The sequence below is a fragment of the Sinohyriopsis cumingii genome, chromosome 2 (genome assembly GCF_028554795.1).
Source record: "Sinohyriopsis cumingii isolate HCF-2022 chromosome 2, ASM2855479v2, whole genome shotgun sequence".
NCBI classification, from domain to species: domain Eukaryota; kingdom Metazoa; phylum Mollusca; class Bivalvia; order Unionida; family Unionidae; genus Sinohyriopsis; species Sinohyriopsis cumingii.
In genome coordinates this window covers 127,277,062-127,289,384 of record NC_142962.1, presented here as the reverse complement: position 1 = coordinate 127,289,384, position 12,323 = coordinate 127,277,062, and the positions used below count along the sequence as shown (strand labels likewise).

The window sequence follows — 12,323 nt, the reverse complement described above, 5'->3', positions numbered from 1 at the left end:
AATGAAGCGATTAATGAAGTGAAGAAAACTCAAGTACTGGTTGAATATCTGCAAAGCATTGTTAATTGTTATCAGTAAATTTGTGCTTATCCCAGAAAGAATTAGAGATAGTATTATTTCTAGTAGTTACATTGTCATCATTCTAAATTGTAAAGCTTTGTTTATAAGTTTTTGAAAATTCTGTACAGTGGAGGCACTTAATTGCCTCATTTATACCAACCCTTTTGAAGGACCCTTCATCCATGTATCAAAATTCTGCTGCCAAATACAGCCAATCATGATTGCAGATTTCCCTTTATCTATGAAAAAGCCATGGTGGCTCAGAGTGTAGATTTTACTTTATCTTCTACAAAAAAGCTACAGTTGCTAGGTGTACATTTTTATCTTCTGTAGAAAAACTATGGCTGCCAGGTGTGTAGATTTTAGTTTCTCTTTCAAATACATTCCCCAGTCACATTACATTAGGAATATCAGCCTGCTACCTTACAAATCCAACCCTACTAAAAGATGAAAATAGCCTTTTTCTGTACATTTCAATAGACAAAGGGGAATAATTCTTGCCCATTACCTCCCCTGGACATTGCTAGGTGTTGCCAGTTTTTAGCTTCACTGCTGCACAGAGCACATGCCATACAGAACATGCTTTGACAGTCCAGCCATTTGTGTGCTCCTGTAGGCCCATCTAATGTTCCTTTTGGATTTTCTGTGTGGATTTATCAATCTACTGCAGGTTGTATGTGTTATTTTACAATTGCTCATCATTCCCTCCTATAACCTATTCTGCTAATGTTAATGTAATTCGGGAATGTATTTGAAGGATGAAGCAATTTTTTAAGTAAACTGTGTTTCTTTGAGAATACTTACCCATCACATTGCTTAAAAACCCTCCCAAAAACCCCGCCATGCAAGCATCCTCATTAGTATATTGCTCAGCTTAAAAACTAGCAACATCTGGCAGTGGGAAGGGGCAGTAATGGGCAGAACTTATTGTCCTTTGTCTGTATGAGATAGACAGAGAAAGACAGTTTTCATCTTTTAGTTGGGCTGGATTTGCGAGGTAGCAGGCTTATAACCCAAACATTAATGTCATTTGGTAACTATTCTCAGAGAAACAATTTACTTAAAAATTTGCTTTCACTAAAGACTTATGAACAATGTCGTGTTCATCAACATGGGGCCAAGCTGATGTCCATTATGTCCACCATTGCTGCAATCTTGGTCATAAATAAAAACAGTGTTGATCCAACTTCCAATATAACAATGGCTATCTTGACAATCATGACCTGATCTTGACCTTACCTGGAAGTTCTTTTCAGATAATAGGGTGTCAGTTGTTAGCCCATTTGAGGGATTCTTGTGTCAACATTTAGAAGGATTTGTGATGATTTAATTCCTTGAAGGGAAAAATATTCAAAACCTCTTCATAATATTTACCAATTTGGCAAGATATATCTGTATATCGCTATTTTCAGTGTTTTTATTCATTTGAAAGTTTAGAAAAAGGAAAACAAAAGCCCCTTTTCTGTTCCTGATTGCAATGATTAACTGTACAGAATCTTTCCTATTTACTTAAATTGACATTGCAATCAATACACATTTACATTAGTGGCTGGTTGCCTCATTGTAGAATGATATCTTACTTAACAGCAAACCAAACCTGGTTAGTGGAGGAAATGCAGTTGGTAATTTTGAACAAACTCTTCATTAATTTTAAAAGGCAGTTTTGGGAATTAAATTAAAGTTAATTTTATCAGATAAATTGAGTTTTAAAACTTAATATTCGCATGGTACAAAAAAGTATGACAAATTAAAATTTGGAATAGTTTTTTTCCACAAACTGACTCTAAGCTATAAATATATTGTGTAACACCGCTTATAAATATTTAAAATATTTTTTAACATCGTTTCAGGATGAGTCCATTTCTCCAAGAGCTGTAAGTAATTGGCTTGTTTACACAAAAAGAAGCATTATTTATATTCACAAGATAAAAATCATTTGTAAATTTTAGTTAAATTTTTGGTTTCAAGGGATAAAAGAGAACTATAATAAGATTTAATATTCTAAAAACATGAATTTTTTTAAAATTTGGTTTATATTCCCACTGTAAGGTAGACTATATTATTGCATGATGTTGCCCAGCCATTATGTGAAAAATCCTGATGCACCCTCGTTTACGAGGTCACTAATGGAGATGGGAGCTGGAGTGGTTAGCATACCGATCAGAAGGGTATGGATCTAAATCCTACCATGGAAATGTAATTTTACTCCGATTGCCTCGATACTGAGCCAAGCCAAATCAGACTGGGCATGTATCTGTTACCAACTGGATTTCTGCATGATAACTCAAGTTTCCTGTCATCTACAGTTACCAAACTTGCATAGGTCTTGCCCTTTGGGTAAGGAAGACTCGAGTTTAAAACAAAATATACCTGGACTAAAAGTTGATGACAGTTGAACAGTTGGGTGTATAATGTGCTATTCTTGTTGGTTTTAAGTCATAGATATTCCAACCTTTTCCTGAGGCACCCCCCTCCCATGATACGAGATTTTACACTTCATGTTTCTTTGTGGTAAGATCATCATTAGTGTTGCTTTTTGGAGGTAATTAACAAACATGAAAAAACTGCATGTATTGATCCATTTGAAAGCTTATAATGTTGACTTTATAATGTTGATTGAAAACATTTGTATAAGTTGAAGCAGATTTACATGGCCTGGAATATACCTGTCTTGTGCTCTATAAATAATTGTAGTTTGCCCACCAGGTTATTGCAGAATCACATTTCAGAGGGGCTTAATCCTGTCACAGTATTGTGTTGGCTTTTGACATTTGTATCCTTTGTAATTAGAGTTTACATTCATAGATTACTCATTTATTTAATCTCTCTTTAAAGTCTCCTCTGGTTGAGAGAGTACTGAGGGAGGCAGAAATCAGCCCAGGTAGAAGTCAGAACAATTCTCAGGTACCATAGTCTGTCATATTTATGTACTAATGTATGCTGAGATCATGTCTGTCCATCCATCTATCAATTTGTCACAGTTTTGCTTAACCGGAAAAGATTGAGGTAGTGAGGGAGGTCATACTTAGTATGATATTTCACTAGGATGAATAGATGACAAATTAAGGTTTTGAATTGAGAATACAGGAGGAGATGGGGGTCAGAAGTCTCATTTTTATATTGATATGGACTCTTCTTGCAACCTGGATTCCATTTACACCAATTTGTATTTGATTATCTTATTTCCTATGGTGAGACGATAACAACAAATGTGTCCGATGTTGGATGCATATCTGGGGAGGTGGAGGCCTGCAAGAAATAACAAAATGAAGATATTTTCTTATAACTTCAATCTTTAGTTGAACTTCGTGAAAGTAGCAAAATGATTACCAGGCTTAGCTTCCTATTAAAAGCATACCCATCATCTTGGCTCCTTAAATTGAATGAGATGTGCAGAAGATTCCAGGTATTGCATGAACAAAAAGTAACTTGATCAATTGTTTAATAGACCACTCAATAAGATCACTGGTATTATACAAATTTTATTATATCTGTATGCCTTACTTATTACCATCTATACTCACTTATAAGTCGTGTTAAATTGCAAACCACACAGACCCAGATCTGCTATTGCATAATGTGCCAGTAGGTAGTCAGTAGAACAAACAACATAGACTCTGATCTGCTGGTACATTGTGTAATGGCAGATCATGGTGTATGTTTTTTTAGAGTTGGGCTGAACCTATTAACTGAGTACAGTTGGTACTTTAACAAGTTGTAATACACAATGACTTAACATCACACTGTCAAAAATATTTCATTTTTTTATGAAACGTCCCATTTTTATTGTCATGAGAAAAACAAAGAGAGGCTTCATATAATGTGACCATGTATTCAACTAATAAGGGTGGGCAGATCCCAAGTGATTATTTGATAATAAGCGTGTGCAGACCCTGGAGTGATTATTTTATAATAAGGGTGGGCAGACCCTGGAGTGATCATTATATAATTAGGGTGGTCAGTCCCTGAGTGATTATTTTATAATAAGGGTGGGCAGACCCCGAGTGATTATTTGATAATAAGCGTGTGCAGACCCTGGAGTGATTATTTTATAATGAGGCTGGGCAGACACTGGAGTGATCATTATATAATTAGGGTGGGCAGTCCCTGAGTGATTATTTTATAATAAGGGTGGGCAGACCCCGAGTGATTATTTTATAATAAGGGTGTGCAGACCCTGGAGTGATTATTATATAATAAAGGTGGGCAGTCCCTGAGTGATTATTTTATAATAAGGGTGTGCAGACCCTGGAGTGATTATTTTATAATAAGGGTGTGCAGACCCTGGAGTGATTATTATATAATAAAGGTGGGCAGTCCCTGACTGATTATTTTATAATAAGGGTGTGCAGACCCTGGAGTGATTATTATATAATAAGGTGGGCAGTCACTGAGTGATTATTTTATAATAAGGGTGGGCAGACCCCAAGTGATTATTTTATAATAAGGGTGTGCAGACCCTGAGTGATTATTATATAATAAGGGTGGGCAGTCCCTGAGTGACTATTTTATAATAAGGGTGGGCAGACCAAAGTGATTATCACTTTGAGTGATTATTCCATATTTAGCACAGCTGTCGAATACAATTTTCTTAAGAAGAAAACCAATTATCCCAGCTTACAATTATTATCATAGAAAGAAACATGGTAAAGGTCATATGGCAAAGGTCATAAGCAGATAAAATCAGTATGAAGTAATGCATGTTCTTTTTGTTCTGATACTTTTTTAAAATTTACAATACCTTTTTTATTTACTTTTCTCTTTGATACAATTGCAGATTTAGTTATAAAATTTGTGGATTCAGTTGAAACATTACATCATCATGGCAGAAAGTAGGTTAGTCCAATCTTACAAGTAGTCAACATCAAATTTTTGGATTGCCTATGTGCAGGCCAGCTTTAATTTTCTTATAGAGATCTCTAGGTGTCCAGTGTGTAACAAAATTTGATATGTTTGATCTTGATGAATTTTGTTTGTTAAATTGAATGACAAAAATTACAAATATTCTTATTTCTCAGAATATGATATAATGTTCAGTTAAGAAATTAGTAAATATTTTTTAATTTTTCTTATAGGCTTACCACATCTACAGGACTTCTGAAGCACAGCCAAGACAGCATCATGAACTCCAAGAGCACACCTCTGTATCCAAAAAATTACCTAGCTTAGCCAGAAGTCAGAGCTTCCAGCTTGCCACCATTAAAAATCCAATGAATTCACTAGATCTGGACAATCCTCCATCTCCACTTGACAAATATTTGTCTAACTCGGAAAAAGTTCAAAGGTCACATAGCTTCAAGACAGCAGTGGAAACTCGACCAGTTGAGTTTGGTTCAGATTTTAACGACCAGTGTGTGGTGACTATGGAAAAACAGTTTCAGGAAAACAAAGAAAATGAACAAAATGTCAGAAACATTGATTCAAGTGATAATGCAGAAGCAGAGAAAGTGGTGATGATAAATGACAAAATTGGAGAGAGTAATTCCTTAGGCAGACGAGGTAGGTATGCTAGTATGCCAGTGCTTAATGAGACCCAAACCAGTGGAAGACTGGCATGTAGTCCCCATCATCCAGAAGCAGATGCGTCATCCATTGGACATGATGGCCTACCTCTTGCTAGTCCAATACAGACCAGAAGGATAGACTTAAAACCATATTTCACAGTGACAAAACCACAAGCACACCAGGGATCACCTAAGTCTGAAAGACCTAATTCAGATGTGCTCAATCTAAGCAGAGACCAGAGTTCAGTGACTGCATTTCATGACAAGTTCTCATCAGTACGCAAATTGAGTGAGAACCTTGGTGCTAGAGTACTGGATGCAAAAACCACCCTCACACAGCCCAAACCATTTTCTTCGACTGTAAAATTATATGATTCTGTGTTTGGTTCTCAAGCAAAATTAACAAAGAAAAATGTAGGGGAAAGATTCACGAAAGGTTCTTTAGTTGATCTGTCTCATCTGAAGGAGGATCCATGGGTTAGAAAGTCTGCAAATTGCCGACTGCCCTCAAAACTGGACTCAGAGGGGGACCATACTGGATTATGGGTTAATAGGAGAGAAAGTGGCCATCAGCGAACTCATTCACTGTCAGTGGAAGATAGATCATTTTCTCGAGAAAATTTAGACTGGTTTGTCTATGCAACAAGAAATTCCCTGCCAATGGATAGGCTTAATAATAGACAATATAAATATTGCACTCCCCCACGGGGTGAAATGGTTCCACCCACAACATCCCATCCCAAATCCAACACAGAAACATTGTATGTGCCTCCTTCATATGGTAAGATGGAGTCTCTTTATAGTACTAATGGTGACAGTGCAGAGGATGTAGGTTCTAGTTCATCCCTATCAGCAGCCACCAGTTCTGAAACATGTAGCAGCCCTGATGTTTTACGAGATACTTTGTTTGATGATTCTGTTCCACCAAGGCCAAATGTGACACATTCTCACAAACATCTGTCCAGGTCAAACTCATCTCCAGAAACCAGACAATTTTTTCCTGCCAAAAGTGTTGAAGAGGATTCTCGACCTGCTTCAATGGATGTTCATGTTCGGCATCTTGAGGACAGTGATAAACTTGTTGCTGAGATGGAAGACTATATACGTAACTCCTCCTCAAGTAGCAGTCTCAGTTCTACAAATAAATTTCCTCCCAATATTCCATCTTTTCAGCCATCGAAACCAAGACCGAAGTCTAAGAAGTCAAAGATCCGACATTCCTATAAATCAGATGATTCTCTTTCTTCATATGATGAATCAGAAAATCCTCAACAAAGTCCAGATGATGACACGCTTGTGGGAACAATCAAAAACAAATTCCACAACATTACATCAAAGTTAAAGAAAGCATCCAGTCCAGAATGTGAGGATGAACAATCTAGTCAGGGAAAACATGTTAGTAACAGCAAGAACACCAATCTTTATCACGCTTATAGTTTAAAGGCAAGACCAGACCATGACACTCCCCCTGGAAAAAAGAAAGATCCAGATCTGACAACCCTTCTGCGTGAGGGTGAGCCTGGAAGTAGAGTTATTGGATCAAGAATGGCCAATCCAGATTTTGATGACTATGCTGATCTTTCTCTTCCCAAAATGACTTCATTTGAAAAATTTAAACCCACACCAGACCTTCCAAAGGAACATCCAAGTTCAAATTTCAAAGAGGCAGAGTCATGTGGACTGCAGTCCTCTCTGGGAAGCCCAGATGATGCTGTGACCATTCAGCAGTCTGATTCAGCATTTTCCATTCAGAGTATTGATGAAGACTCCAGCTCACCTGATGGATCTTCACATCAAGAGTTCAACAGGGAGACATCAAAACCAACCGCTGAAACTAGAGAAAAGGAGGAGGACGATTCAGGGGAAACATTTTATGAAAAGAGGCTTTCACAAGCTCTGGATGATGAGGAGGCTTTTAGAGATTCAGCAGTTTACTGTGATACTGATACAGACCAGCCAACATTGTTTCCTCAAGACTGTCCTGCTCCCAAAGTACCAATAAAACGCTATGTCCAGATGTTGGAAGAAAAGCAAAAAGCAAAACTTCCCAATACTTACAAAGTCAAACAGAGGGAACCAGGACTAATTGTAAGACAGAGGTTGGAAAGCTTACTGACAAGCTGTAACACAAGTAATAGCAGTAGTCACAGCACAAGTCATACCACCAGTAGGAGTACCAGTTGCACGGCAAGTCGAGCAACCAGTGAGGAGAGGGGTAATATTCTGGATCATTTTCAGCCCAGAAATCTGTCAGAAAATGTGCAGACTATGTTACGGCAGGAAGGTGCTGACTATAAACTGGTGTCAAAAGCTAGGACCCCATCCCCTAGTGCAACCTTGAAATCTGCTTACTCACTGGGCAGACTGGACAAGATTAGTTCTGACATTGAGAATCTTGTCATTATGAAGGGATGGGTGAGACAGCTCATTAACAGATTTCAAACAGAACATTAGCCTCTCAATGACGAAATAAATGCACTGTAAACAGTAATCACACCAGTACCTTACTGACATTGACAATTGTGAAAGTGGAATGAAACTTTATGGTGCTGCTTATGTGTGCATCTTCTTCTAACTTGTAAAGCATACGGTATATTTTGCTAAAATGTTTCCATTATATTACAAGTGTAAAAAGGAACAAATGTTAATTGTAAGAAGTTTTAACTGGCAACATGTGAAGAGAAGGCAAAATGTGAAATGTAGAAAGCAGTTTGTAATTGTATATAAATTTTATTTGACAAATATGTACAAGTGCTACTAATGAATGGACAAGAATTGAATGTTACCATAAAAGATGAAATACTTAATACATGTAAGAGAATTATCCACTTACCCCATATTAAGTTGGATAAGAAGTGCCCTAAGATTAAAAATTGGAGAAGATATAGTTTACACATGGAAACATTGTGTACTAATTCAACGAATTCATTAACTATCATTTTGGTTCTTACGCTCTGTAACTACATTATTTCCTGTATACTTTGTCTATTCTTCCATGTCAAAAAAACTCCCAAACTGGGTATATATTTTTTTATAATTCTACCATGCATTTGGCAGCTTAATTATTGTCAATCCTGTTATGGTGAAAGTTCGACAGATGGTAGCAATCACTTTGTCAAAAACGAATGTCAGTCATCGTGTCTTTTCAGGCCCAAGATTAACTTCAGTGTTGAAGTTTTTATATTTCAACAATGTGGTTACAGAGTCATGTTACTTAGCATGTGGTAAGTTTTTCAAGTACATTTGGTCAGCCATGTTACTTTGTATGTGGTCAGTTTCTCAAGTGCATTTGGTCAGGGTCATGTTACTTGGTATGTGGATGTATTAAACACTAATTTACCAAAGGCAGACTTGACATGCAGGTCATAGCTAAATTCTTTTAGAAGCTTGGTAGGGCTAGAAATTTATTATTGTATTAATCTTCTTCATTAAATGCCATACTACTTTAGATTATTCCATTTACGCTCATTAAGAACTTTTTTTCCAAAGTATTGATGATATTTAAAGGTACAAGGTACTACCTGATTTGACATATTCCACAGAATTCACTGTCTCAAGATGCTAGGAACTTGCACTTCCTCCAATACATTGAGCATGGCTGTGATGGGATAATTGTCAGATAGACCTTTCACATTTGCTAAATGTTAAAGATTTTACATTGTTATTTCATGTAAATTTGTGACACAATTTGCGCATTTGTAATATTTTCTGATACCACTCATGCATATTTGATTGGAAATGACAAAAGACAAAATTCAAGTCTCATTATTTGAGGATTTAATTCTGTTTATGAGAGTAATGTTATTCATGAACCAGAAACTGTAGATTCTTCTCTTGTAAAACTACCAATGGTTGTCCGTCTTCAAAAGTCAAAATTCTTCATTATGTAAGCTGCTTCAAGGCCATGACACATCTAGCATGGAATGATAGAACTTTAGAAGCAGGTTTTACCTCATTTTATTTTGGGCATGTTTACAGTCAGTTTCGGTTGTAACTTGCTCTCAGTCCCAAAATATTGCTGGAAAACACTGCTTGGTTGATCAATGAACAACAATTTGAAGTGCAATAGTCATTATATTCATTTTTACGTAAGTTGAATGTGTTCAATAATTAGTAAATTACAGTTGTCATTATCAGTACAGTTTAAAAGAACAAACAAAATATCAGGGAACCAAATGTACCCATGTACCTAATATCTTTATAAACTACATTTTTTTAAATAAAAAAATCATTCTTGAAGACATGTCAGGATTCTACACATTCACCGTCTGGCCTTAATTTCACTTTTGTTCATTTTGATGACCAGTGTCTGAAGGACCATTATTATGATTTAAATTAAACAATTGTGGATATACATATATATATATATATATATATATATATATATATATATATATATATATATATATATATATATATAAAATGTTTTTGGTCCCAGATTTATCTTCCTTTATTTAACTCTGTAAACCAAATCTCTATTCAGAAAACTGAGGCAAATATTTTTTCCCAAGTGTAAACTTTGCACTAAACCCATGCAACCAAATTTTCCTCAGAGCAAGTGGTCAGCTAATGGTCAGCCAAAAGTGCTAATTACCACATATATCTAATTTAAAAGTTGACTGCCTATTTGTTTTATCAAAGATATAAAAATGTAATTGTATATGTGACAACTTATCACATTTCATTCTTCAATGAGGCTAGATAACCTCTGTAAACTGAACACCCCTTTATACCAAATATGATCAGTAGAAAGCTTTAAATTTAAGATTTAAGCCTAAACGTACACATCAGTACATTGCTGAGTTTTTGCCACATTTGCTGCAGTAAGATAAGCTGCCAGTGTGAAATACTGTTTAAATTTGTCATTTATTATTTAAAGGAAATTAATCATTACCATTATCAAATTTTTATCATTACCAGACAGAAATAAGGCTCTTCTTTTTGTATATAATTATTTTTATTATGCATTTATTTCTAATTCTGACACCTTATAACCATTCTTTAATAAAATCTAATTCCATTTTTTTTTTAAAGCAACAAAAACTACGTTTGTAACTTTCTTTTTGAGGTACACAATTTTATGCAGTAATTTCTTGTCTAATTCTTTATGCAAAGTTAAACTAGTTTTGCCTGCAAGTCTTATTCAAAGAAATTTAGAAATAATTTTTATTTTATTTATATTTTATTTATTTTTTTATTTTATTTAGGGTGGTTGTGCTTATTGTAATAACATTACTTTTCCCAGGTTTCACCCTGATGCAAGTTTTAAAAAAACAGATTTTTAAAGATCAGCTTTTTAAATTCTTCAGGATATCACAAAAACCAACTTGCCATCCTGTTTAAGGTCATGGTGCTAGTTGCTATGTGTAACTTCAGAAAACAGTTGTCAGCTTAACTTCATTTTAAGAAAGGTAATTTATTGAGCATAGAAAAGTAAATTAACCTGAAATGTGCTTGTCATTTGTTAGAAGAAATAATAAAGAATTTTCATAAATACATATATTCATTTCAAAGTATATTTTAGAATGTCAGCACTGTTTACCTTTATTCTGATGAAAGTATTCATTATGTGTGTTTGAAACGTTTAAAGAGCATTGTTTTTCGCTGTGTTTCTTCTTTTTACCATCAAAGATTTATATTTTTATTGCTGCATGTACATGCTTTTTAAAAAAATATTCAGATACTGTCCTTAATTGTCCGGCATGTGTACTAGTAGAGCATGTTGACATATATGGCTTGTGTATTGGTAGAACATGTTAACATCATTCTGCAGGCATATACAGTAAAAATAGAGATGTAAACAGTGGATAAAAAGTTTGTTGAGTCATATTTGTTTTAATTAGCCTCAACTCTTTCTTTATACAGCATCTGTGTTTAATTAACCTCCACCCTTATCTTTATCAACATCAATGTTTAATTAACCTCAACTCTGTTCTTTATACAACATCTGTGTTTAATTAACCTCCACCCTTGTCTTTATCAACATCCATGTTTAATTAGCCTCAACTCTGTTCTTTATACAACATCTGTGTTTAATTAACCTCAACTCTTTCTTTATACAGCATCTGTGTTTAATTAACCTCAACTCTGTTCTTTATACAACATGTGTTTAATTAGCCTCAACTCTGTTCTTTATACAACATCTGTGTTTAATTAGCCTCAACTCTGTTCTTTATACAACATCTGTGTTTAATTAACCTTAACTCTATTCTTTATTAACATCCATGTTTAATTAGCCTCAACTCTGTTCTTCATACAACATCTGTTTAATTAGCCTCCAAACCTCTGTTTAATTAGCCTCATATATGTTCTTTATACAATTATGCGTTTAATTAACCTCCACTCTGTTCTTTATACAACATTTGTTTAATTAGCCTCAAAACTTGTTTAATCTCAACTCTGTTCTTTAAACATCTTTCCACCCTGTTTTTTATACAATATCTGTGTTTAATTAGCCTCAACTCTGTTCTTTATACAACATCTGTGTTTCATTAACTTCCACCCTGTTCTTTATACAACATCTGTGTTAAATTAGCCTCCACCCTGTTCTTTATACAGCATCTGTGTTTCATTAACTTCCACCCTGTTCTTTATACAACATCTGTGTTTCATTAACTTCCACCCTGTTCTTTATACAACATCTGTGTTAAATTAGCCTCCACCCTGTTCTTTATACAACTTCTGTGTTTCATTAACTTCCACCCTGTTCTTTATACAACATCTGCATTTAGTTAGCCTCAACTCTGTTCTTTATACAAC

General features: G+C 35.1%; 1 protein-coding gene across 3 annotated transcripts in view; it reads left to right on the top strand.

The window, feature by feature from the left end:
* LOC149805789 (uncharacterized) overlaps positions 1-11,378 on the top strand; it is a 253,443-nt gene extending 242,065 nt beyond the window's left edge. For all 3 annotated transcript variants that reach the window (XM_089950477.1, XM_089950478.1, XM_089950476.1), the window contains 3 exons: positions 1,911-1,934; positions 2,896-2,964; positions 5,136-11,378. In XM_089950477.1, coding sequence (XP_089806603.1) covers positions 1,911-1,934; positions 2,896-2,964; positions 5,136-8,018 — 2,976 coding nt within the window. In that variant the 3' untranslated portion in view covers positions 8,019-11,378. The remainder of the gene's footprint in view (positions 1-1,910; positions 1,935-2,895; positions 2,965-5,135) is intronic.
* The last annotated feature ends 945 nt before the right edge of the window (positions 11,379-12,323 follow it).